The following is a 27,945-nucleotide window of genomic DNA, read 5'->3' as shown; positions in this document are numbered from 1 at the left end:
GTGGTACAAGTAATCTAGGAAATCACTGATGTTCTTAAAATAGTAAACAAGCAAAAGATGTGTTGGCATGTTAAGCAGAATGTGTCTTCAGGCAACCCGTTTTAGCTAAAAGTAACATGCAGGGGGAGGAGGAAAATATATTTCCTAAAAAAGCCAGTGGTCTCCCACTCCTGCTTATGCCCAACTAACACAGCTCTGCTAAATAGGTATTTCCTGTATCAGCCTCTTGGGCTGCTCTGCCATCTGTTCAAAAAACTGCAGGGTTTAATGGCTTTGCCAACATGCCAACTTTCCTACTGTGATTTTTAGTATCTAATGACCTGCAAATCCAGTAACACACTTTGGAGCATCAGTCTCATCTACAGTATTTGGATACAAGCTCCTCTGCACTGTTTATTTTTGTTATGATTTTGGGTAGAGGCTTTGCTGTTGTCTATACTCCTGGCCTGTATCCATACTCAGGAAGGACTTTCTCATATAGCAAGTGACAAAGCCAGCTTTCAACCATACCCACCCAGTGCTCAGTATCCCTGGGAAGAGTTATTGGTGACCATGTTATTTGTTCAAAGAACAGGTCCATTGCCACCTAAACACCTAAAAGAGCTCTTGGGTGCAGCTAGAATTCATGCTAGAACTAGGGCAGGGAGGCAGGACAGCAAGCAGTTCAGTGCCTGTTCTGCAAGGCGTTGTATATCCAGCTGCCTTCAGAGGTTCCCAGTAGCTCTCAGCTCTTCCCCGGATACATTAGTCATGCAGGATTCAGCCTTATTCTGAAGGTCTAAAATGAGTAATTCCTGTGATTCCCAAAAGCTTTGCTGTTATAGTGGGAGAATGCCATCTCTGTTTGCCTCCCGAGGAAGCAGCAGTGCATTGCTTGGTCTGCAGAGTTCCTCAGTGGCAGTGGGCAGCCTCCTTGGCTTGCGGGTTGATGCCGGGGAAGCAGAAGCTGAGGAAAAGACAGAGATTCTTTCACAGAAGATTATTTTACAGATTGCCTTGGGCAATTGCCCAGATTTCTTTATGGAATTCTTCTCCCAACAGACATAAGCGAGGAACAGGTTTTAAGGAGAAGACAAGTTGTGGGGAGAGAAAAGAGAGAAAACAGTCTTGTACATGCCTATTCCTATAGCAGGGATGGCTGGTTTTGTCCCTTTTGTGACTCCACTGGCATTGCTGTGGTTAAGCTGGGGACCAGTCATATGTAAGGGGCTTCAAAAAACTGCTAAGCACTTTTCTTCCATGTCTTGAGGCACAAGAAACTGTTTGGTTTCCCTTATATAGGAGAACTGTGAAGCACACACAAGGATGTTTTCTACTTCATCCTCACTAGCTGTGGGACCGTGTTTCAATAGGAATGCTTAGGTTTTCAGAGCAGCTAACAAGATTTAATTTTCACTTCCTTTTCATTGCAATGGGAAATGTTTGTTCGTGTATCTGGAAGACACGTGATTTGGTTAGCATAACTTGGCAAGCTATTGTATAAGAGATAGCTGTTTACATAGTCTGTAAAGGAAGAGTTAAATAAAACTTCTTTTTCCTGTGTTTATCACAAGATTAAAACAGTCATTGCCCATTAGTACTGAATAGTGTATTCCTAAAATGACCGTGTTAATTCTGTGTTCCTGAAGTCACCTCAGCACAACTGCCAACATGAGTGAGACCAGAGAATACTGCAGTGGCTACAGATGTTGCTCCATGAACCCAAAGGGGATGGCAAGAGAGATTTACAGCTTCAAGTTAGCCAGTCCAGCTCTGTGGTCTGAAATACAAGACCAAAATAGTCAATTCAGAAGGTTAATTTTTTTACCCATGACTATTAGTATTGGTTTGTATTAGCATAAAGAAAAGCCACATTGGTTTCTTTGACTGCAAACTGGAATCTTCTGCTGACCATTCTAATTCTGGTCTCCGGTTTCACTGAAATTTAGGAATAAAATACATGAATTACAGAATATGAAAAGGATTTGAAGCATTATTTTTAGTTTTAAAGCATCCTCTGTTTGAATTAGCCAATAGTTCTGGCAACAGAAATACACCACCCCTGGACATGATGTGACTCAGTCATTCAGAAGCAGGTGCTGCTGAAAGGCCAAGACGTAACAACTACAAGCTTTGTGGCTGGCTGATCCCGAATTCTGGTCTGTACTATCTAGTTGTTGTATAAAAGCTGCAGGCTGAACAAAACAGACACAATAATATGCATTTGTACACATGAAGTTGTGGATACGTGCATGTACACACCTAAACAGGTTTTACTTCAAAGCTGAGGCAGTCTAAAAGCTGGAACACAGCGTTAGAACCCAGGCAGTTGTGGGATGGAACATCTGGAGGTCTTCTACTCCTATCCCCTGTTAAAAGCATGCCTCTAGTTTAATAGTTGCTTAAGGCTGAGTCTAGTCAAGTTCTGAACCTCTCCAGCACTGGAAGATTTCACAGCTGCTTTGGGCTTGGTTTTCAAGGGTTTGACTACTGTCATTGTGGCTGCTTGTGTCACAGAATCACAGAACTGTAGGGGTTGGAAGAGAGCTCTAGACATCATCTAGTCCAACCCCCCAGCCAAAGCAGGCTCCCAACATCAGGTCCATTCCTTGCCCTTTGAGTACATCTGAGAGAAGTCTGGCAAATCTTGCCAACAGACTAAGTCAAAGAAGGCCTAGAGTACTTTATTCCCTTCTGCAGCACTAAGTTGCTCACCACATTTCGCATCCCAGGCCAACATCTTCTTTTGCTGCTGATGTACGTACAGAAGTCCTTCTTGCTGACTCATCTCTCACTGGCTTCAATCCCAGCTGAACTTTGGCTTTCCTGACCCCATTCCTGCATGCCCAAGCACTGCTAAAACATTCTTCTTTGGGAGCCTGTCCCTTCCCACCTCCCACATACGCCCTTCACACATTTAAGTTCAAGCAGGAGCTCCCTGCTTGCTTCTTACCACACCTGCATTTTCTTGCACAACAGGAAGTCCTTAATTATATTCTCCAGCTTGGTGTATGAAAACCAGTCAGGTCTCCTGAGTTCTTTTCCCCTTCAAGACTTGTGTCCTCAGCATCCTGTGTACAAGCTACCCAAACAAGCCAAATCTGCTCTCCTGGAGCCCATGGTCTTTCCTTCATTGCTGCTCTCAGGCTCATAAAAACCAACATCCTCTGATCACTGATGGCTGCCTAACCATGGTAGATGCTAGGACAGTTGTACTCCATGTTTAAACAATTGCCTGTTCTCTTGATTGAGCAATAAAAAAGGTCTTGCTTATGGAAGCTGTCTACACTAAGGCTGCCTCCATGCTAACATCTGTACTTCTAGCAGAGCCAAGTGGAGATGAGGCTAATGCAAGACATCTTGAAATCATATTTCAAAGCAAATTCATAGATGCTTCCAAGACTTCCATACGAATCTGAGGTCAGTGTGTTCTGTTTGTTTTTGAAAACAAGTTCATAGCAACAAAGAGTTCCCAAGTTTCACAGCAATTTACTAGGAGAATTTGAGAACCTTTGAGACTTTGAGATCTATTGAAATCAAGCGTCTGGTATTTGTAGAAGTCCAGGGAGAAAATCAGAAGGAAATCCTTTAGAGAGGGATGCTTCTGAGGGGTGAACTCAGGTAAGATCAAGCAGAGAAGTCACTCAGATGAAAAGAAATAACTCAGAGATAAAGATGGAGATGACTTACTGAGTCTTTCATTTCCGTGCCAGGCAGAAACAAAAAGACACATGATGGAACCAAAAGGTAATACTTTTAAATGAGAAAAAAATCTGTATTTTTGCACAAAAGATGTACTCATTTTGTGGAAGTGATGGCTGAGGGCACTGGCAACGACTCCACTGGCTTCAAGGATAGTTAACAAAATAAGAACCAGATGTAAATCCATGCATTAAAGACATGAACTGATACAAACAGCTGGAAATAATAATATCTGAAAGGAGTAAACTGTCCTTGTTCAAGGATTTATAGATCTGTTTTCTCAACTTTTCTTCTGTTGAATAAATTATTCCAGAAATAGACATGCACAGTGATTACAAAGGTGACAAATTATCAGGGGTTGGTGCACTTCAGAGTGGTGGCTGCTTTGCAGACAGGAGTGGAGAGAACACCACTATTTCCTTCCTATCTTATCCTGTAGGTTCTGCTCCAGTGCAGCCTCACATTTTGTTGGGTGACAGCTTTACAAACCAAGAGACCTGGCTTGTGTTTCTGTTCTGTCAGACCTGTGCAGTCTGGGTACAGGAAGGGAAATGGATAGAGCTAATGGTGGTGTGGTAAACTCAACCTGTCTTTTTCAGGGCAAACGAATTGTCAGTGAGAAGCGCACTGAGTGCTTCCCTGGTCCAGGCAGGATGCCAGACCTGAGTGAAGAAGAAACAGATCACTTGGTGGCTGTCCGCCGGGGGAGAAGAATGCAGATTGCCATCACCATGGATAACAAGGAAAAGGTAGGTACACTGTGGATGACTAGGTTGCAAATTATCAGTGGCATCCAGCAGGTCTGCTGGATGAGAAGTGACATGTGGACAATGTTGCTGGCACAACAAAAAGACATTGGGCGAGACTGTATGTTAGTAGTATGGAGCTTACCATATAAAAGTCTCTGGTTTTGATCACTGTGGAAGGGGAAAGGCTACAATCCTTTTTCCGTTCTCTGTATTCATAGCTACAGCTAGCAGGCTCTTAAATACACAGGATCCCTAAGAAATACCAGGTGCTGTTTCAGGAGAATCGATGAAAGCATTGCCGGATATATGACATGAATCTCACAAATGAGTCCTGCCTCTCTTACCACCTTCTTTTTAGGGCCATAGAGTAGGCTGTCAGTCAAAGGCCTGGCCCCTTGATGCACAGCACAGCTTATAAGTTAACAGAGCTGGGCAATACCTGCTTCTAAAACCAAGTCCTGCTGTGCCTTGCCATAACCTACTGGGTGAACAGACTGAACTTTGTTGATCTTTGAAACATATTTCAAATACTTCCTTGCAAATACCTTCCTCTTTACACACACGGAGGCATGTGGCATTTTCCTATTCAAGAGTTTGCTCAGATAAGTAAGAATGCCTGCAGCAAACAGGGTCAGCAAGAACTATGAAGGAAAACAACACTTAAAGTAGCTGCCAAACACACCCAGGAACACTGGGAGACCTATGCAGTGCCATCTCTGGGACAGCAGCCACCCATCTGTTAGCTGCCCATGTTAATCTTCAGCTTCTCCTCCTCCCCAGAGTTTCCTTTGAAACTCTGAAAGTTCATGAGCTCCTTTCTCATGACTACCAAGCAGCTCTTTGAGTGCCATCAATCTCATGTTGGCCACTGGTGCTTAGTGATTCACCACAGGTTCACATTGCTGCTGTCACTTGGTTCAGTCAGGGCATCAGGGATCTAAATATGATGATGGGCTGAGGCTGACCTGACTGTTCCTGTGCTGTAGCTATCCTTCAGGCTGTCAGATGTAATTCTGTGTCACTCATGGCAAATCTCTCCACTTTGGCTCTTGCTGGGCTTGTTTAAGTTTTTATCTCTGAGGTCATCAGGTCTGGGATCATGCTAGAAGAAAATAGTAGTGCCTACGTTTTTATTTCAGACCCTGAACTCTGTTTAAAAAGTGATTTTAAAGGACAGCCCTGGAAAAGGTATTAACTCATTTACTATGGAACGCGAAATTTGAGGCTGAACGTCTGCATATTCTGTAATCTGTGGTTTTGGTGATGCCTTGCTTATGTTAATCACGAAGTGGTTAGATTCAGAGTGTGTGAGAGTAGGCCTACAATTGTGCTAGCTTAAAGCCATGTCTGCCAACAACTCTTTACATGAATCTGAGGCTTTGAGACTTAGATGGGCAAGGAGGGTGTGATGTCCCTAATGACTGGTAGATCTGATTTTGATGATTGAGCAGAGATTGTGTTTTACTCTTGATAACTTCAGGTCCCACTGTGCTGCCATTCATCTAGCTCATTCATTTAAATTCATTCTCAATGAATGCAATTACCTCCATGTAGCAGTACAACGAGCTCGTGTAACTGTTGTCCTGCCTTTCCTCAATTGTATGTAGCCACAGTGGTCTCCTTCACACAGCTTGGGCTAGAATGTAATCCTAATAATCCCTAGGAATGCAAACAACTCCATGCTGCTGCTCCTCAGACACCAAAGTTCATTTGAAGTGTTTCCTTTTCTTCTTCCTTAATCCAAAGCCAGTCACTCAGCTGGCAGAAGGTAGGACCAAAGCCCCAGCATGCTTCTAGTAACAGTGGGCTGTGAGAGAGGTTACCAGCTGCTGATGTCTGCAGGGAAAGGCATTGTATAGAGACATTCAGTGCCTCTGTGCTTTGGATGGTCAAGGAAAGGATCTCTGTCAGGAGCACAGGGAAGCCACGGGGGCTTGATATAAATCTAACTATCAATCAAGAGTACCAAGGAGCAGCGCATGCCCTCATTGTTACTAAGAGTAAAAGGAAAGATCAGTTTTCCTTGGTCACCTGGTCTTCTGGCAGGACAGATATTCTGGCTCAACAGCAGTCTTGGACCAACGTCATTGGCAAGATTCATTTAGCAATAGCATCACGCTTCCTTCTGGCACACAAGAAAATTGTGCCCTGCTTTCAATTCCTGAGCTTGGCATCATACCTCCCCCAGCCTCTCAGGAGCTCACAGAGAACAGAAGGGGAGCTTGCAGCTCCCTGGAAGACAGTGTGCTTTCAGGAATCATGCACTGGGACAGCAGGCAGTTAGCTATCTTCTGTAGCTAACAAAGATACCTTTTATTAGTATTTTAAATGTGTGACTTTGGGGCATAAAAGAGCTCTCAGTGCACAGGCACCTTTCAACTCAAAGGAAGTGGCTAAATGAGAGCTAAGTGTTTGGGTTTCCCAATCATCTCTACAAGCTACTTCCATCCATTTGCACTTTGTCAATGTTTTCCTGAGATCAGTGACGAAAGCAGATGGGCCCCAAAGTGACAGGTTACATTGGCATCTCACACATCATACCAGCTTGAAATAATGCTTGAAAATAGTGCTTGAAATAAATGATCCCAGGCGAGACTGATTTCATGTACTGTGCCTCAGAGCAATGAGTTTCTCCACAAGGCACCGGAAGACTGCAACGCAGAGGGCAGATCAGAATTAGTAATACCCAAATGGATTAAACCTTTATTAAGTAATGTTAGCCTGCAGAGCTCGCTGTGCGTCACATGGATGTTGAATACAGCAACCCACTTTGGAAATGGAGGGCAAATCCCACCGGTGCTGATCATGGCATCCACAAACCTCCAGTTTCCCCCTGCATAAAGGGGGCTTTAGTGTTCCTTTGCCTCCCGAGCTTTGATGGCAATAGGCATGTGAGCAACACAGAGCTGCTGAGCACAGCATCATTACAGGAAAGCTGATAAAGAGAGCTGGTTCCTCTGCAACCCAAAGCCACTCCAGCACTGCAGAGGAGCTCATGAAGCACTATATGCTCTAAGTGTTTGCTGCAGCAGCACAGGGGCTCAGAATGAGCAAACCAGGGATGTCTGCAGTTGTTCCTCACCTCCTTCACTCACCAGCCCCCAAGTTCTCTGCCAGGAGCAGCATCTTCCTCTTTGATGTGTCTTTCTTCCCCTGTTCTCTTTTTCAGACTACATACGATTTCACTGACCTGTTTCACATCTCCCTTCTGCCATGTCTTCTGCAGGCTTAGGAGTCCAGCCCTGCTTAGACATGTCTGCTGAGGAAGTAGTCCAGTATTTTGGATCACCCCTGTTGTGCCTCCTTTGCACCTTTTTAGCTTTTACTGTATCCTTTTAACATAAGAGGACCAGAACTGTATGTGGTATTCAAGCTGTAGGCTCATTGTGAATGTACTCAGTAATACAGCGATGTTTCTGGCTTGTTCTCTATTCTTGTCCAAACAATTTTGCTTTTTCTTTGCTTTCTTTTCTTTTTCTTACACCCCCCCCCCCCGAATAATTGAGCTAACATTTTCAGAGAGCTACTCACAATAACACCAACATTTTATTCTTGAGTGGTAATCATAGCTCACACTTCACCGCTGTGTGCATATGTATTAAAGAAGGAGCGTTTTTCTCCACGTGAGTTCCTTTGCATTAGTGATACTTAATTTCATCTGTAATTTTATGATGCAGGCATTCAATATCAAGAGATCTTTTTCAGCTCTTTCCTAGCAGATTACATTCCTTGCCCTGGATGATTTAGTACTACCAGCAAACTGTCATCTCTCTATTCGGTTACTTTTCCAGACCATTTATGAGCATGTTGAGCAGCACATGTTCCAGTGGCACACCCCTGCTAATCTTCAGCTACAGGAAATTACATTTTCTTGCCACTTTCCGTTTTCTACCCTTTTATTAGTTGTTAATCCACAAAATAAACTTCACTTCCACCCCCAAATTGTTCAGCTATCATGGGATGGCTATCATAGGATAGTTCTGTTATCACATGTCAGGGGGGACCAAATCATCCTGTCTCTTTGCAGGACAAGCCAATCTGAGCACATTGCTCTACTGATACAGCATCACAGCCTCCAGTTCTGCTGCTGGCTTAGAGATCACACAACTGAGACTTCTCTTCCCACCTCTGCCTGCATACCCCTAAATCTGCCATCACTGGGGCTCTTTCTGCACACAGGACCAGGGATAATGCCTGATGTTTAGCCCTAGTTTTCCCATGCTCTGGCAGTGTTTCAGGATCATTAGGGCTGTAAGCCAGCAGCACAGGACCAGTGGAACACAATGGTTAATTAGCAGGTTGAAAATCATCTTGTAAATAGACAGCCGTAACAGTTTAAGGTCTTTTAAATTGTCCTTTTAGTTTTCCATGATGACGTATCAAAAATGACTGTAATCAAGAAGCACAAAAGCTGTTTTCGGGACTCAAGCAGGTGAGCCTGACTCTGTGCTTGCTCACCAAACCTGCAGCAGGAGAAAACACTTTTACACTGCAGATTAGAGGCAGAGACAGGTAGGGAGGGTGGCTGGAAAGCCTTCAACTCCCTACAGACCTCACAGTTAGTAGGCAGATCTTTCACAAGAGATGGGGAAAAAAAGAGGTAGGTTTGCAAATCCTGCCCAGTGAGGGACCTGAGCTGCAAGCCTCCCTCACCAACCTGGGGCTGAGGGATTTAGGAATCCTTAGGAGAAATAAATGTAATCTTCTCTGCTTTGGGCTTTTATTTTCTCCTCACGTCTCCTCCCTAGCTGGGCAGGAACAGTTAAACGAGGAGTCAATAATGTCATTGTCATATTTCATCATTTTGGGGGTGGAGAAGAGGAAGGAGGAGAAAAACATGTTTTGTTTCCCTGTGGCCTGGGTGTGTCATAACAGGCTAACAGTGGCTTTGGGGCAGAGTGGAGAAAATGCAAAAATCTGCTCCTGAGCCAGTGCAAAAGCCAAGCTAAGTGTGTTTTCTGACCTGCACAGTTCAGACCTGCTTTTCTGGTAGAAAAGAACCAGATTTTTTTGGTTCTGTTTTCCACAGAGTCCTTTGAGAAGCAAAAATAGAAACCAGCTAAGGAACAAGGCAGCCCGGCTTTGAGCAGAGGGAGGTATAAAAGGATGGAGAGTTGCACACTGTCCCTGGAACAGAACAATTTGTGGTGCCCAAAACGGGACAGCCTCCAGCTTGGCCAGCCGCGCAGCAGCTGCGTCTTCCTGCTTCTCACAAGCTGCAGTGCTGTCCCTCTGCCCATTTTCCAGCACGTTTCCTGGGCGCAGGCTCACTCTTCATTTCTCTTTGGCAGAGCCAGAGCTGAAGTCAAACTGTGCTGGGCTGCAGACAAGCAGAAGCACACTGTTCCCAGCACAGCCTGCACAAGCCCTGGCTCAGTGCTCTGGCTGTGCGGATGCTCTGGCTTTTCACTTCCCATCTTTGGGGACACAATCAGGCATTGTAAAAGCTCCAAACCAAATCACTTTCTGTGTGAGCTTGCATGAGAAATATGCAGACACAGATGAAACAATAATCACACCCATGCAGTTCCCTGCTTCAGTTTCTCAATGAGCTGTCTTTGGCATTTCCAAGGCAATCAGTGCTCCTTCTCTTCCATCTCTTCTCCCCGTCCTCCCATTTCCCCCAGGGACAGAGGAGCTCCAGCTTTCTAAAACAGCTCATGTTTCTTACTACTGCTTCACAGGCTAAACATCCATCTACACCTTGCTCCCCAGCCAGCTTCCTCAAATAAGCTAAGTTTCCCGGTTTCTTCTGTTTTAATCTCTCTATAAATGCAATGTCTCAATTTATAGCACTGGCTATAAGATCACGTTTCCCACCTGCACAACCCCCCAGAAAAGACTGCCTGCTGCTGCTGACAGTTTATCTGGACTCCAGCTCCTTCCCTACATGATACCACAGCATACATGTGAATAGCAGAATTAGTTGCTTTGGGGCACTGCATAGAGATGTGGAGATCCAAGTTTCCAGCATTCAGCCCTGTCGTGCCACGCTAAAGCTAGGGGTGCTAAATAATTGGATTATAATTCTGTTTCCAGCCTGGGTTGGCCCTCACAGCACTGATGCTTTCTCGAATGGCTGATCTGGCAGTTTGCACTGTGACTTCCCTCTTTGTTTTTCAGTTTTGCCTGGCTGTGCAAAACAGCAGCACGAGAATCTCAGCCTCACACGTAGCCCAGCTCCACAGAGTTCAACAGGGAAGGGAATCTGTGGATGCCTCAGCATCCTGTAGGAATTCATCCCTTCTTCTTACATTCCTTACTTTCCAACTTTTTCCCTTCTTCATTTTAGCTTGAGTCAGGATTCCAGGAACCAACCTCTTTTTCCTAATCTTTCTAGGGCAGATCTTACATGTCACAATGAGCAGAGGGATTGCAAACACAACCCCAGCCAGGAGTCCTTGCTTTATCCTGAAGTAATTCCTGTGTCTGTGCCCTTGCAGATAGAGGAGAGGAGAACAGTGGAGAAGAGGAGATCAGACAGTGACAGAGGCCCTGAAAGTGAGCATGGCCGTAAGGTGAGTGCTACCCAATGTCCTTTAAGCGACACTTGTCTTGGAGATGGGAACCAGCAAAATGTGCCTCCCTGTCAGTAAATTACCTAAGTGCTAAAACAAATAGCACTATAGTCTGATGTGGTCCGCATTGCTTATTCCTCTCCTCCTCTAAAGCTTTGCTGAACAGCTAACACACCTGAAGCTAAGGAGCCAGCCTCAGAGCAGCAGGAACTTGCTCATCACATCTTGTCATGGCTACTTATATCCCTAGCACAGAAGTGGGAATATAGGGAAGCACACTTACCCAAGTGCAAAAGCACAGTCCTAATCATTTCCTCTCCCTGTGGCTTGGAAGTCTCAGACCTCATTAGCTGCAGAACCTCACTTGAACAGAAGCTGAGCAGGATGGAGGTAAATTAAAGCACAGGCCTTCCTACTGACTGTTTAATGCAAACCTGGAGGACATGCTGACTCCCATGAGCCTGCAGATGTTCTTAATTAATGGAGCATAAATTGAATAGACCCACCTCAACAGGATTCATTAAGAGAACACAGATGGGCTCTTAACTGTTAATCCCAGCTGAGCCCCCTATAGCAGAACAAGGTAGCACAGTAGCTTTACAGTCCAGCTAAGCACAGCTGTGCCCCAGACAAGGCAAACCCCTGCTCAGATACCATCTCCCACTTCTTGGCAGGACCCACAGATCCCACTGCATCCACCCGTGGGAGAGGATGGGTATCAGCCTCAGTTTTTGGCTTCTTCTTTGCTAACAGTCAAGGTGATGATTCAGGGCACATCCTTTATCCCCTGACTTGGGAGTCTGAACCCTGCTCTCTCCAGCTGTGTGCTGTTCAGCTCTTGCATGCCTTTCATCTGTGGATGCATTTGCTGTGGCAGGACCCACTGTGCTTTTCTGGCTCTGGAGCTCCAGAGCATCTCTTAGCCTTACATCCAAACCAAGGGATTGGTGGTTGCCTTTGCTTTGCTCTGCCTTTCTGTAGACCTCATCTTTCCATTCTCAGAGAGGCAGCCTCAGGTCCCCCAACTCCCACCAGCTAAGGAACAGAGGAACAATTACTGCCACCTCAACTCCAACCCACGCAGGTACATCTCCTTGGCAACAGGGCTTTCAGCCATTCTTCCCCTCTGCTCTGCTTTTATCAGCAGTACAACACTGAGGAGTTAATTCCCATGTGGAGAAGGGCACATGTATGAAGTAATGAATTACCCACTGGTAATTAACACCCCAGGACTCAGCACTAAGCTATTTGCTACACAGCGTTGCTTAACAACACCGGTTGGCTCCTATTTCTACCCCATCCATTAACTTGATGGCTGGATTACCCAATTCTCCCTCTTTGCACATTTTGCTGGAGTTTCACAGAGCTCCATCAGCTCTGAACGATCTTTTTCCTTAGGAATATAATGTTGTCCATGTTAATCTGGACAAAGTGGAACAGCTATTCAGAAATGCATTGACACAAACAATCATCTTGCTGTTGAATATCTCTGGGATGGAATAGTTGCTAGCTCTAATCTGACCATGGATTTACAAAGTGGATCTGAACAAGCTGCATAACTTCTTTTTTTTTTCTTTTTTGTCTCAGTTCTTTTCTCTATAAAGTCAATTAGATATTACCAACCATGGGACCAGCATATTCAGGCTATGGTTAAAGTGGAGTCCTTCTGTGTGCACGTTGCTTTACAGAAGTGGCACCTTGCTCCAAATGGTTTTCAAATATTAGTGAGCATTAAGGCGAGAGGTAATGGCCTGCAGTTGTGCCATGGGGGATTCAGGTTGAATATTAGGAAGAATTTCTTCCCAGAATGAGTGGCGATGCATTGGCATAGATGTATAGGGTAGATATATAGACACATATATAGACATAGGGTAATTGTGGCACTTAGGGACATGGTTTAGTGGTCATGGTGGTTGAACTCCATGATCTTTTCCAGCCTTAATGATTCTCTGATTCTGTGATCTCTGGTGGTAACAATCAAATACAGATGTTTCAGGCAGTTTATTAACAAGAAGCTCTTTTGCCTCCCTAGGAGGGTGGGAAGTCAGTCCAGAAGTGCCTCGGAGACCTCAGTTTCCCCTTGAGTGGACGGGAACGCTCAGAGTACATCCGCTGGAAGAGAGAGCGAGATCAGATTGACCTGGAGCGACTGGCACGGCACAAGAATGCAAAGGGCGAGTGGAGGCGGGCTTGGGATGTGGAGAAGTCAGAGCACATGTAGGTCCTCCAGTGTCCCGGGGTGGTTTGTCTGCAGCAGGCTGAGTAAAGCCAGTGATGAGATCTTGTACAGATGTTCATTGCTTACGGAATCCCATGCTGCCATCTGCCTCTCCCTGACTCAATTTTCATCTCTGCCTCCAACCTAAGCCGTTCTGTGGTTCTTCTGCTCATTTCTGTCAGGTGGACCAGATACCAGAGCAATTCTCTTCTTTCTGTCTTCTACCCTGATAGGAAATACTTTGTGCTAAGATTGCTTGCCGTTGTTCCTACAAGGACAAGGGCTGAGGGAGGAAGGGAAGCATGAATCCATGCTTAAGTCTATGCCTGGAGAGTCCTCTCTATCCCCACTAGGACAGGTCCAGTGGCAGGGAGGAGGTGCAGGTGCTCTTCTTGAAACAAGAACAGACAAACTTGTGTTGCTAGTCCAAGGGTTTTCTCAAAGCCCTTGTTTCTCCTTTTCAATCACAAGATGAGAAAACAGGCTTATATCCTCCCCAGGGAGGAGTGATTACTTCAGAGACCACCTGCATGGTACAGGAGAAATGCTGGGTAGTGTGGGAGAGCTCTCAGTGCGCTCTGACATCTCCCCACTTTAAACACGGTTCATTTAACTGTGCTTTTCCAGCTGAGCTGCACTGGCTAGAAAGCTTTGGAGGATGCCTTAGCACCTGCAGCAGGATAGGGTTTGGAGTCAGGGCACATTCCATGGGCTCACTGCTAAATGACTCAGGGCAGAAGGATGGGACAATCTTTTGGTTGGAGAATAGGACTCGAATATGTAGATTTTTATTGAGATTCCAATAATCAGAGGTTGACTTCAGCAGGTGCTGAGTATTGCTGGTAAGACAGCTCTGAGTCCTCATATTCTCCCAAATATCCATTTTTAAGAAAAAAAGCCATAATACTTGACAAGCAGGATTAGAAACCAACCAAACAAATCTAGTCCACAGGTCTGACCTGAGATGACAAGTCCTGAAGCTACTTCAAATTGTGGTTAGGAGCTTGGGAATCATAGAATCATAGAATTGTGTTTGGGCTTTGTACGGTTACACTACAGGCATCTCATAGATTACATGGATATTCATAGAATTAAAAACATATAGGTACAGACGTAAAGATTTTAGAGGTTCTCCTTTGGGGTAGAATTGCCTCACAGCCTCATCTCTCCTGGTTAATGCATGCAGTCTCAGCTTCTGCTGACAAACCTGCACATATTTGCCAGTGGGCAGGTGAAGAAGGGCTGGAGCCTGTGTCGTCTTGAGGTCTCCTGCCCACACTTTTGCACAGTGGAAGAGAATGGTCAGGTCTGACAATGCCTGTTTTTAACCTGCAGGTTTGAAGAGGACTTTGTTAAGGATGGGGAGCCAGCCTTGGATAATCCCAGCAATAAGAAAGGTTGGCAAGGGACACCTAGATTCTGTCCTGATGCTAATGAATGCTGATCGTGCGAATCCCAGTGCCACAGCTGTCATGGCTGTCACTCTGCTTTCCTCGGCAAATGCCTCTGAGTGCAGTGTTGGGGTCTCAGCCCTCTCTGCTTTACAGAGTGCTCAGGGGATGGGATTTGAGCATCTGGTTGCTAGTGCTTCTTACCTTCCCAGGGAGAGCAGTGGCATGGTTTCTGTAACCTTGTACAACACAACGCAGAGGCCCACCACTGCCTCCTTTCCCAAACAGTGGTTTGAGAGGCAATCCTATTCCAGAGCACTTCATCTCTGATCCCTGTGGCACATGCTGGCTTCTTTACTAGCATAAGTCCATCACAATTCCTGTTTCTCAGGAGATGGACTGGCACAGCAAAGCTTTCCCTTGCAGTACCCTATTTGAATGCCAAGCTCTCTGCTACCTGTCCGATACGGGCTGTCACTCACTTTGTGCATGCTTTTCTTTGTCCTTTTAGGGGGAAGAAATGCAAGGAAATTCCAGCACAGGTCCTTTCCTTCCAATGGGAGAGGTGAGTAAACCACATGACTCAGTTGTGTCACCCTCCTAAATGTCAGCACCTTTGACGTGCCCCATGGGGAGAGTTCTAAATTCTCATTTTGTATTCATAGCTTGTTAAATGTATGTATAGTATGCGTGCAACTTCAGAGGCTTCCCCATCCAAGGGTATTTTCCAGTGATACAAGGATGTTGACCCCACCAGTTCTGGCAGTTCTGTCTGCTTTTGCATGGCCTTTACAACCTGTCTCCTAGGTGCAGGACAGCACAGCGTGAATGTGAGCGATCCTGGTCCCAAAGCAACGAGCAGCCGAGCCAAAGGAAAGGACAGACTGACGGGCAGAGCCAGAAGGTAAAGAGACTGGCAGCAATGCCACAATCCAGTGCTTGTGATGTCCATTTCCAGGTCTGATTCATTGCCTGATGCTGAGGGCGGACAGAGATACTGTGCAGTGGCAGCTGCTCAGATGGATCTGCATTAGCATGGACCATGACTGGCAGGACTTCACTTCATGGGGGGTTGTGGCAGCTGTGGGGTGCATCTTCGCAGTCCTGACCTGCTGCATCAATGCTCTTAGGGCCGCCAGCAGAGGCTAGGGATACTCTGGAACCAGATTTGGGCACTGGCACGTGCCATGGGAGGCTTTTGAACACATTATCTGACTTCCAGGCATCTCTGATGTGGGGGAGCTGCCTCCAAAGATAGTTTCCAGCTGAACCAATAGTAATTAGGGTTGATAAAGTGCTAGAGAAGTGACCTGTTCCTGCCAGTTGTGGGCAGCACACAGCAGTGTAGTGATTTTCACTGAAGCAATTTCAGAACACCTGCAAAAGTAAGTGCATTTTTCAGGTTCACCCACATACTCCCTTGTGTCCCTTCCCCTGCTGATCTCTGTAATTAAATCCAGCACAGTCTTCAGGCTCCCTGAGCCACGCTACCTAATGGTTTAATAATAGAGATTGTCTTCATAGCGCTGCTGTGCCCTTTAGCAGGCAACAAAAGGATGATGATTACATACCCCAAGCTTTATCTGGAACACAAGACCATTCCAGTAGCTTTTCCTGTTAGTTCTTCAACCAGTCAGGTCAGTTATGGCCACACAGTTAAACAGGTGCATAAACAGGTTTGTGTTTTATAGGCATAAAGCACAGCATTGTACAATAAATTAGCTGGCTGGAGGTCATCTGCTGTTTGCTGGATGTAGGAGTGCTAGGCAGGGTCTGTGTATGCAGGAGTCTGCTGTCAGGGTAGTACACAGGTAGCTCCAAAAGTAATGCCTCCTATTTATTTTAATGGAAACTAAAGCATGTGGTGTTCTTTCCGTTCCTGTATGAGCACTTGTGGGACCCACCTGGTGCAAACTTTGCGATATTACATCATCATCTTCATTTCAAACACATTGAAAACGATATTCAGCTCCTACACAGTTCTCTGGTTGTAATCTGGTTCAACTTCTGCTGCCATACCACCAATATCTGCCTGTGACATCGTGGGCAAACATAATAAAACAGGAGGCTCTGCCTTCTGCATTGACAAAGGTTCATAGGACAACTCATAGCTGCGGAGTAGAACATGTCTCATTGTGGGAGACACACTCAATGTTCCCAAGGGCTGGAAGAAGTCGCACAGAACACTGTGATTTCCCTGCCAGTATTTTCTGGGAATGTGAGTTACACTCATTGCAAAGATCGTGTTGTTGCTCATAAGAAGCAGAATGTAAGGAAAGGCCTTAGAAAATAGGATGGTGTTGGAAGAATAGGGCTTCCAGTGTTTAATCTTAGAGTTCAGTACTAATATCAGTCATTGTGTTGTGCTCTGTGGATGTTTAGTTGCACAGTTTGGTGCATTTATCTGGTTAAATGTGTGCTGGGTGTACGTTCAGTGAGAGAGCTGTGTGGATTTTCAGTGGCACTTTGAAATGGATGAAGAGTTTCTTACTTCTCTTTTATAGGCAAAGCAGATAGATGGATCTCATAATGATCTGCAGGTCAGAGGGCTACACTCAGGTCCTGCCTCTGGTTCTATCTTGATCTCAGTCAGACTCTGGGGAAGGTCAGACCACTGTTTTCATCTCCTCCTCTTCAGCAAAGGTTGACTTACACCCCAAAGTATGCCTGTGTCAGAGGATGCTGACTGGTTACCAGAAATCATAACCAGCTCTTGAGATGTTTCTTTCTCCTTCTGTGTTGCATTCTGAGCACCATGCTCAGAAGGAATGCCTTGGCTAGCTGTCTTATGTCAGGAATTCAAAGAAATAATGTTGGGTTGGGATTTAAGCTTTTATACAGACTGCTGCTGAGCCCCTGCGTGGCCAGCTTGGAGTGCTGTTTGATAACATCTCATTGAGCTGCCACTCATTGGCAGCTATGGGACTTTCTTCCCACAGTGGTCCCTGCTTGCCTCTTCTGCTCCTGCACTTGTGTAGGTCATCAAAGGCAGCCTGCCCTCTGCCAACAGCTAGGACAGATAACATCATTTAAACTGTAGTGTTCTACATGGGCATCAGCACTTTTAATTACTTAGTAGGTGTTTTGATTATGTAGTAGGACAGTGTTATCCCTTTGCTTTCCTCAGATCACTGCCTTTAGCAGGTTTATGCAGTGCACCCAGCTGACTAAAGGCCTCTTGAGCCATGGACTTGCACAGCCTGTTCATTTGTTTTCACAACAAATTGGGCAAGTGTGGGTTTTCAGTATATCTGTGCCCCCAGTGCAGAGGCTTGGAGGCATTTTAATGTATCTAGCCACTGTAGGGTCACTGGGTTTAGTCAAAATGATATTCATACCCATTAAAAACTTTAAGTCCCCAGAACAGCTGGTGCTGGAGTCCTGTTCAGATGCCTAACTTATCTTGCTGATGAAATTATAAAATTTATTGTACTGTTGTCTTCAGAGAGACGTTACTTTTTTTTTTCTTGCTTTATTTACCAGTGAAATAATTCATCGTACTCCTCCATGAACATTGTCCATTACAAACTGAGCTAGAAAATCTCTTGATTGACTTTTTTCATTCTTGTTTGCTGTTTCAGTACTCCATATATATCAGCTACCAGGATGGAAAACCATGGTTCATTTATAACTACAGAGAAGTATCTTAAGCACTGCTGAGATGAGTAGGAACATGGAGTCATACCCTAAAGTCCTTGTGTTCATCTGTGGACCTTGGAAAAATGAGGAAGCCAAACATTTGTCTACTGCAGCATGGCCGCCTCCTTCAGCACTAATTGTGCCATCCTGCCTGAATAACTTCAGAATAGCTTTCCTTCTGCCCACCCATCTCACCTCCTGGACTTCCTTTTTCTTACCTCCTCTCCACTGCTGCCTCTGCGTCTCTGTTGATCTAGAAGATGTCCTGTCTGTCCATGTAATCGTATCTTTGAAGCTGGAAGAGCATCCTTTGCTCTCCTACTTTTTTTTGGGAAAAGCCATTCCTCAAGCCTTTCCTCTCATTCCAGAAAGGCTCAAGGTGCCCTTGAGGTGCTGAATATTCCTTACCTTCGTTTGGATCAGCCCTTTATCGCTCACAGACTTTCCTCCCATTCAAGTCCAAGCAACCCAACAGCAGTGGTAAGATCCATTTGGAGCATTTTATGGATGCCCTGTCCCTGGAGACATTCAAGGTCAGGGCTCTGAACAGCCTGATCAAGCTGTAGGTGTCCCTGTTCAATGCAGGGGAGTTGGACTAGACAACCTTTAAAGGTCCCTTCCAACTCAAATGATTCTGTGATTCATGACTTCCAGACAAAAACTGTAGCTGAGTTCCCGTGTGCTCACCTATCATGAATAACATCAGCATACTAGGGAATGCACTGAGTATTTCTTTTGGGTGTCAGTGATCAGCAGCACATTCTGGTATGTTCGTGGTGATGATGGGGAGGAGGAACACATCAGGCAGTGATGATTATTTCAGGATTGGTGTCTGGTTTGTTTTGGCTGTATTTAGGCCTGTGGTGGTGACCTGTTCTGGACTGGCTTTGCAGGAGACACGGTGGCTGAGTAGTCAGAGCAGAGTTAGCTTATTGAAGACACCATACCCAGCTCTACACCCTGTGAGAGCCTTGAAGTGCTTACAAATGCAACTCACTGCTGCCCAAGGGGCTTCACTAGCTGCAGAGACAGCGTGGAGTAGTTCAGTATGATTGTACAGCAGAACCTGTGATGGCAATTCCCATACAGGTTTCACAAGGGCACGTGTGATCACTGTAACTGTGCACATTTGCCTCTGGAAATGCCTGAATGCAGTCACCCCAGTGTGCATTGTCGTTTTTTAGGCCCAAGTTTGCCTGCTGAAGTGGCCAGCGAGTTCAGCATAATCTGTCTAGAGAATTAAATCTCATACACCTCTGCACATGTGCTTTTAAGAGTATGTGGCAGGGAGAAATGCATACAAATATACGTCTATGTTGTGCACTTGTGACTCAACTCATACATTTGAATGGCGAAGGATTACAAGACCTGCCATACCCAGTAGTTCTGCATGAACAAATTCACATCTACATTTACCCAAGCAAACTCCAACAAGCAAAAGAAAACATTTCTCTGTGCAGCCTTTGGCTGAGCTGTTGCCCTCTTTGGCACAGGATGTTGTAGCTGCTGCAAATTTAGTATGGGGCCAAAATGCACTTATACAAGCCTTTGGAAGAGACTGAACAGAGCATGACTCAACACACAGATAGTGTCGCAGGCTCAGGAAATTGCAGAGCTGCATGTTTCTGGAAGCTGGGCAAGGTTCTAGGGAAGGATTAAGTACATCAAACTGTACCCCAAGCATCTGCCAGTGATGCTGGGAGGGCAAAAGGGCTTGGGTTAGGTGGGTTCAGTCTGACTCTTACAGCCATTCTTGCAGTCTTGTACGTGTCCTTACCTCCGGTTCCTCCAGCTATTCCAGTGAGCTTTTACCCTGCAGTGTCTGCCTTCTGTGTCTGCCATTGCAGATATCTGGAACATGTGGGCACTGCCAGGGGAGCAGGACCAGGCTGTGGTCAGCACAAACAGACCATATATCTTGTTAGTCTAATGACAACTGTCTGTTCTGGCAATTGGATTTTATGTTTTCATTACGTTTGGAAGTATAACAAGCAGTTCATCAAGATTTAGTGGTCTCAGATGAGCGTCTCTGAACAGGCTGAATGCTTTGCAGGTGCCAGGAAAGGAACTGGACCAGTTATGTTGACCACTGTTATCTTTTATTACTTGGAGATGGGGCTCAGACAAGGAATGGATGGCACTGGTAGAAATTCCTGCCCAGGCATCCAGCAGGGAACGCAGCTTTTTTGTGAGACCCTGAAAGCCTGAATCTTGTATTTTCTCTCTTGACAGGTGGGATGCAAAAGAAGGCGAGGACACGTCTTTTCTGAAGGATGAACCTGACAGCCAGGTGAGTTCAAGGGGGGCTGTTGAGTTTACACAAAGCATGCACCATTAGTAAGCTTGTCAGCCAGTACAGAGAAGGGAGATCACTGTGCTGGGATAAATGTACCCCTTGACAGCACTCTCCAGGTGGCAGGATGTGAGGGCATTGACCCTTGGTCAGTATAACAACCCCCAATTAGTCTGTTTCACCTTTTGTTTCTTTTAATGGCCTCAGCAAATTTATTCTCCTATGTTGGGAAGCATCATAGACAAGGAATAGCATATACTGATATTTTAATAAGCTGAAATAAATATATCCGCCGTTGTGGGTTTTTGTTTGTTTTTAAGAGGAACCTTGGTACAGACAAGCAGAAAAGCAAAGGTGAAGAGGTGGTGGAAGAGAACTGCCCAGCTGAGCTGGAGGAGAAGGTGAAACCATCAAACCTTCAAGAGCCTGGGAGGCGAAGTGGGAAGGCCTGGCCTGCCCACAGTGGCCAGAAGGAGGAAAGGAGAAGAGTGAAAGGACTCAGCAAGGAGGTCTCTGAGGCCAGCACAGGTGACTTGGAGCTGAGGTCCAAGGCAAGTGAGGAACTTATTGAGGAAGATGCCAATGGGAAGCCTGGCACTGCTGATATCCCCCAGGAGAATGAGAGCACAAATAGCAGTGCTTCACAAAGTGGCCTTTCAAGTGCTGTGCAAGCCACTAAGCACAACAGTGAGGAGACCTTATTATTGCCTGTGGGAGCTGAGTTAGATGGAGGTGGCTTAGAGAAAAAGACAGCTTCTGAACAGGAATCAACTGAGGACTCTTCTAACAGTCACGGAGGAAAAATGGACACAGATGCAGGAGACAGACTGGATGCAGATCAAGGACAGCTGGTGGGAAAAAGAGGGGAGGAAGTGGCCCAAAACACTGCCCTTGAGGGACAAACACTTGCTCTGAAAAGAGTTGAAGATGCTGAAGACACTCAACACACAGGAGAACCTTTGCCCACAGAGAAAAACAATTCCAATGGGACTGTTATTCCTGAGCAGGATGTGGCAAAACGACAGTCCAGGGAAGGGGACCAGCCTGAGGATGGCAAGGACAAGGACAGTGGGGACACTCTCAACTAGCAAATAATGCAACAGTCTGTCTGAGATGGAAGGTGAGTTCCTGACCCCACTCATCATGGTGTCCTTTGCCAAATAGTTACCTTTGCCAAATACATTCCTCCCAGGCAGTGTCACAGCCCAAGGTGTCATACCCACATGTGCTACATCAGCCCAATAAGTCAGGATGTGGTCCTGCCACCAGGGGAGGCTGTATCTCACTATCCTGTAAGAAAAAAGGCAGCAGAACTATTCCTAAGTGGACACTCCAGGCATCAGCTGCCCAGATGGAGGCCTCACCAAAGGCTTTTCCCTCATTCCAGCAGGCTGTTTTCAGACACCTAACCAGAGGCACAAAGGGGCTTAGAGATGAAGTGGTTAAGCTTTGCTGCGATCCAGTTCTATACAAAAGGCACAGAAAGCACAAGCTCAGCAGCTATATAAAATAAGAAAAAACACCAAGAATTAGCAGGAACTAATGTCTAAGTCTAAGGAACTAAGTGGGTACTGGAACTAAAACTCTTCTAAGTGAGGAGCATTATTTAAGAGAAAGTTGGGACCTGAATGCACATAGTACATGGACTTTAGTGCCCAGGCTATGCCTCTCCAATCTACCAGAAATACCCCTACAAGTATAGGAAGAAGGAATTAAAATCATCCTGAGTGATAAAAGTAGTCATTAACTAGACACCAGCTAAGAGGGAACAATAAATTAGAGCAGTCCATTTTCATCTCAGCAATGCAGTGAAGATTCCTATGGCTTCATAATGGGGCCCTGAGTCAATTCAGCACAGTTCTTTACTCCATTACTTTTCACTTAAATTATTAAGGCAGGCTTAATTATAAACACAGCCTTTATGCCTTGAAGAAGTCTTGGAGGTGACTTAAGCTGGTGTTTGCATTTAAGCACTCGTGCATCCATTTGGCTAAGCTGGAATGTGAGAGACCAAGAAAGCTCTTTGAAATTATTTATTGCTTGGAAGACACCAAGCATAGTGATGCCAGGGGATCAGTCCCCGTGCATAGCTACTGAGAATCCTGAAGGCAAACATGGTGCACCGGCATTTAGCTCAAGTCCGTTATATTGGAGCAAAAAGGTCTTGTGCCATTGCACCTGATGGCAGGGAGATGTCCCCTGGTTCCAAGATCCCACCTATCCCAAAGCACAGCAGTTATCTGTAGCAGCGGATAACTCAGCAGCTGCTGCCAACTCAGGCATTTCTGCAGAGCAGCAGCTCCTTGCAGCAGCCACTGTGTGGATTTCACAGCTTCCACCACTAATGTCTATTTATGGCACTGAAAATCTCCTGCACCTTCAAACCAGTTGGAGATGCTTTGCAGAGAGTGTGGTGGGGCTTTCATCATTTGCTTCAAATAACAAGGAATAAATATTTATCCAAAGTGCAGGACTGGAATCCCTGGAGAATGTCCAACAAGTCCCAGAGAAGTAAACGATACACAAAAACCACAGAAGCTTTTTTCCCTGAATTCTCTTGAGAAAATTAATCTTAACATCTTTAGAGAAAATGCAGCTGGGGGTACATTTCCAGAGCAGCTCCAGGGATCTGACCTTGCAGCTCTGGCTGACGTCAGCAGGAGTGGGGCAGGCAGGGCCTGCAGGATGGGGAGGGCGGACAGGGTCAGCTGTCTGATGCAAACCAGTGCTAAAGGTTGGTGCTGGAAGCAGGACAAGCAGAAGCTCACACTTCTCAATGCAGTTCCAGGGCTACAAAGAACATACCTCTTCCCTCAAGGTCTAAGAGTTGAGAAGATACTGCTGCTATGTCTCAGATGTTGGTCTGGGGTTAGGCAGGCAGAGATCTCAAGGGTTTAGCTTGGAGAGCACTGGTCCCTCTGGTCCTTTTATGCAGCCCCAACATGCTGGTACCCACAGCAGCCACATCCTTGCAGGAAGGTCAGGCTGAAGCTCAGCAGGCACTTTAAATTTAATGCTCAGCTGTTCCCTGAAGGCTGATAACCCTGTTACTGTCTCTGCTCTTGTTTTGCCAGGATAACGTGCTGAAGGTGGTGGATGAGAAGAGGAGCACGACGATAGCCTCACTCTTTGATCTTCTATGAAATCAACTTTCAGCGCCTTCCCTGTGCCCTTCATCACCCTCAAGCTCAATTTCAGCATCAGCCCTTCCTCTCCATATGCCAAAGAGCAGGGAAGGCTACCCACACTCCCCACAAGGAAAACACCATCACTTCTCTTTTTTATTTATTTTGCCTATATTGTAGCTGTGTGGCAAGCCAATGAAACATCTACTGGATGCACTTTATTTTGTTTCATAACTAATTCTGTTTAAAGTTAAGATTTTTTCCTTCTGGGCAGCTAACCCACTTCCTCCCCCAGAGGCTGGCAGGGAAGCACATGTGCCAGTAGGGAGCAGAGGCTGCTGGGCTCTCCAGAGCAGACAAATGACAAAGCAGAGCATTAGGAGACAGCATGAGATGCTATGTCGTAGCTCAGTAGGTGGGTGAAGTAGTGGTCAGGGCAGCTCTTATAATAGAGATCTGCGTGTAGTTGAAGTGGTGGTGGGACATAGAGTTGCATGGGTCACGGGCACAAAGAGCATTCTTGGGTTACACTGTGGAGCACAGATGGTCCTATATGGAGCCAGGAGTTGGATCCTTGTGGGTCCTTTCCAACTTGGGCCGTTTTATGGTTCTCTGTTGGAAGAACAGCGTTTTTTCCTATAGGAGGTAGCTGCTTCATCCATGAAGCTTGGCAAAGTACTGCTGCCTAAGACCAAGAAGTTCAAAAGCTGCATTGACTGGGGATACAGCTTTGTGTTAAGTAAGACAAGGAGCAGAGCAGCACAGATGCAATCCCCTCCTCCAGCAGCAAGGAAGGAGCTGGCAGTGAGGAACACAGCCAAACTGGAGTTGAAAGTCAGAGCTTCCTGTCAAGTGCCAACCTTCCTGGTTGTGCCTTTCAAAGCCTTGGGCTTGAAGAAGAGGGCAGCTGCTCCCTTGAAAGCTGCCAAGCATAACTTTGGAGCAAACCTTAAAAGATACCTTTCACATTAAGGAACTGAGTGAGCATTACAAGCACAAATGAGGACAAAAAACCCAGCTTGGATTCCCAAGCAGCTGTAAGGCTTACAGCAAACAGCAACTATATGGCTACCTATTAAGGGGCAGGCAGAAAGCAGGCACAAGTGCTTAGATTCCTAAGTGACAGAGAAGCAAGGATATCACCTTCCCTTTGAAGCACTGCCCTAAAAACCTGAAGCAGTTTCAGGAGTCAACTGCAGGCACGTATGCATGGAGATTTATTGGATTTCATTGCAAGATGCATTTGCTAGCTAGAATGGCAGGCTGCCTTGGTGATAAGATTGGCATATGTGGTGGACTGAAATACTGTATGCTGTTTTAATAAACTAGTATTTGCACATGCAAACATTTGGCTTTTCCACGTCTGTAGCACCTAAGTCATGAAGAACAAGCCTGGGAATTCCTATGTGCCAAACTGAGGTGAATTTATTGGCTTCATACCATGCATTAGCAAGAAACTCTCGAGTGAGAGCTCCACTGATCCCTTAGGCAAAGACCCCCCTCCTGGGCTCACTGCAGCCGTGCAGTGAAACACAAGGCTCACTCATCCATAGAAGCATCGAAGCTACCTCATCAATGTCACCTTCCTTGCAAGCAAAGGTGATGGCAGCTATGAGAGTGCAAATTAAGCTGCCTGTAGAGACACCTGTTCTCTCCCAGCAGTAGCTGGTAGGTCAGGGATGTTCTCAGCTCAAGATATTCTTAACTGTTATGCACAACAGGGAAGCAGGAGGAGCCATCAGGCAGAAGACACCTTTCCCTTCAAGCCAAAGGAACAGCTTGACACTACTTGAAGTTGGCAAAGTTGCATTGTCAGTTTCAGCACAACTCTGCAGTCAGATTGAATATCCAAATAGGTTACAGACCAGTGAATCAGTTCTTGATTCAATGAAGAAATTCAACCCAAGGACAAAAATACATCTGGATAAGGTTGGAAATATTCAGCCTCCAGAGCTTTACAATCCTAGTGCAACACTAGAAACCCTTTCCAGTCATTCCAGCTCTGTGTTCCCCAGCTCAACAAGGCTAATGCTGTAGCAGAAGGGCACCACTCGGCTTTCTAAAAGCAAGCAAAGCCCTGTACAGAGACTGAAAGTATTGAAGTATCTGAAACATTCACCCATTTTCCACACCAATTCCCCTCCGCATCAATTGGATGCAAAAGGTGTAGGTGCCTGAAGCTAAGCTAGCACTTAGTGAGAAATTCTTGTAATTTAAAGTTTGTAATAGTGCTTTTCTTAGTTATGCAGAAAGCTTGAAGTCATTGAGAGGTACAGAGCAGGGTACAGCACTGCTGTGAGGTTAAAATGCTGCCTGCTGCCTTCCCTTTGAAGGGCTGTACAATGGCTCAGCTCGCTTGCAGGTTTGCACTCACAGTCACTGGCAAACCCAGCTCTGACATGGCTGTTTCTTCTATCATTCTCTCCTAGAAGTCAGGGAATAAGAAAATACCCGTTACACCAGATGAGGCCAAGAGAGAAGATGCAGAGGGGGGAATCAGGTATCTTTCATTATATGAAGATGTGAGCCAGCTGCTGGAGTGCATTACACGCCCCAATAACTTTTCTTCCAGCTATTTCCCTTCCTTCTGGTCATATCAGTGCACTCTCCTAGAACAAACTGAGCTCAACAGGACAAGACCAGTGTGTACAGACTGAGGGCAAGTGCATTAAGTCAGTCAGGTTCCTTTCCTCAATCAGGAGACCCTTCTCAGTCAAAAAGGAAAAGCAGAACAAGGCCTGGTCTTTAACTCCATTCTCTTAAGCAATTACTGTGACTAGGAATTGGAAACTTTAAGCTACCATGTTATTTACTTCCTCTTGACACTTGACAATGATGCGTTCTGACATTCCGGTACAGAACTATGCTGCACTTGAAGCACAAATATGCAGGAATTTCTGCACCACAAACTCTTCTAAAGGCTGGAATCTGGACTCAAAATAAGGAGGCTTGAATTGCTGCAGTGAATTTGGCATTCAGCAATCAGCAGCACATTTATCCAAGAGCACAGATATCACTATTCCAGATACCTTCTTAGGGCCATCGTGCTTTCACATGAGTGTCCCATAGCCAGAAGATCTGATGCTGTTAACAAGCTAATACCTCTTGCAGCCAAACTGCCTTCCCCAAACACTCCAGTACCCATTGGTATTAGAAGTTAACATCCACATGCACCCTCATCCTGAAGATCCTTGGCCACCTCTACCACACGCAGGTGAGCAGCTTGAAGTTGTTACAGCATCTCTCCCCTGCTACACGGCTGGTTGGAAGAGGGCCATGCAGCCCATTTAATCCAATTCCCTTCCTCTCCCATCTGCCCTATGCAGCCATGCCCTATTAGTCTTCTGAGAGCAATTGTATTTAAAGAGAAAAAATGCCAGGAGTCCACGTACATCCAGCGTGCTTGGGATGTACTGTTCCAAGCCAGCTCTGAGCTGCAGGCCAGTACCAGAGCAATCCCAACCTCTGTATCGTCCTGCCCAGCTTTTATCTTTGAAGATGGCTTTAAAAATTAAACAGAAACCCTTCCCAGCTGCTCCTTGATTAAGTACCAGAGCTAAAACACAGTCCAGTCACTACAGCAAATGAAAGGGAAGAGCTCAGATGCAGCCCTGGAGGTAACGATGCAGCCATCCCCTTAACAGCAGCTTCAGGCTTCCCTCTCCTTCACTTCTTGCTCTCTCACCTGCCCTGCAGAAAGATGGCAATTTGACAGGCACATTTTGGTTTGAGATGACTAAGCTATTTCCCCACCACCTCAGCTTCAGAATACAGCCTCACCGTTACGCTGTACAACTGAAACCACACGCACAACGCAGGCACACAGCTGCCCAGTGGGCAGCCCAAGGTGACAGCCAGCACCATGGCCTGCCACCTGCCAAACCTCAGCTCAGCACTGACAGCAGGAGACAGACATACACAGCCTCACCTACAGGCACCAACAACGAATGAATGAAGATCACGATACATCATAGAATGGCCTGGGTTGAAAAGGATCTCAAAGATCAGCCAGTTCCAACCCCCTGCTGTGTGCAGGGTCACCAACAGACAGACCAGGCTGCCCAGAGCCACATCCAGCCTGGCCTTGAATGCCTGCAGGGATGGGGCATCCACAGCCTCCTTGGGCAATCTGCTCCAGTGCATCACCACCCTCTGGGTGAAAAACTACCTCCTAATATCCAACCTAACCCTCCCCTGTCTCCGTTTAAGCCCATTCCCCGTTGTTCTATCACTGTCCACCCTTGTAAACAGAGCAAAGAAAGCAGTTCTGTACCCGGAGCTCTTCCATCCTCCCACCCCACCGCAAAGAGAACGTACCGTATTACAGAGGC

At 45.9% G+C, this 27,945-nt stretch overlaps 1 protein-coding gene across 9 annotated transcripts in view; it reads left to right on the top strand.

Annotated features, from left to right (window-relative positions):
* CCDC9B (coiled-coil domain containing 9B) overlaps positions 1 to 24,959 on the top strand; it is a 33,265-nt gene extending 8,306 nt beyond the window's left edge. For 4 of the 9 annotated variants that reach the window (XM_015863272.3, XM_015863270.2, XM_085549838.1 and 1 more), the window contains 9 exons: positions 4,281 to 4,430; positions 10,874 to 10,948; positions 12,981 to 13,165; positions 14,502 to 14,563; positions 15,069 to 15,122; positions 15,365 to 15,461; positions 20,429 to 20,486; positions 20,810 to 21,609; positions 23,564 to 24,959. In XM_015863272.3, coding sequence (XP_015718758.1) covers positions 4,281 to 4,430; positions 10,874 to 10,948; positions 12,981 to 13,165; positions 14,502 to 14,563; positions 15,069 to 15,122; positions 15,365 to 15,461; positions 20,429 to 20,486; positions 20,810 to 21,577 — 1,449 coding nt within the window. In that variant the 3' untranslated portion in view covers positions 21,578 to 21,609; positions 23,564 to 24,959. Of the gene's footprint in view, positions 1 to 4,280; positions 4,431 to 10,873; positions 10,949 to 12,980; positions 13,166 to 14,501; positions 14,564 to 15,068; positions 15,123 to 15,364; positions 15,462 to 18,138; positions 18,677 to 20,428; positions 20,487 to 20,809; positions 21,610 to 23,563 lie in introns of those variants that run through there. The other 5 variants (XR_014946884.1, XR_014946883.1, XR_014946882.1 and 2 more) reach the window with 4 other exon arrangements.
* Positions 24,960 to 27,945: the final 2,986 nt, after the last annotated feature.

This window comes from Coturnix japonica, chromosome 5, assembly GCF_054131305.1.
Source record: "Coturnix japonica strain WE chromosome 5, WE-NBRP24, whole genome shotgun sequence".
NCBI classification, from domain to species: domain Eukaryota; kingdom Metazoa; phylum Chordata; class Aves; order Galliformes; family Phasianidae; genus Coturnix; species Coturnix japonica.
Note: the sequence above shows the minus strand (reverse complement) of the source record. Positions and strands in the feature narration are given on the sequence as shown.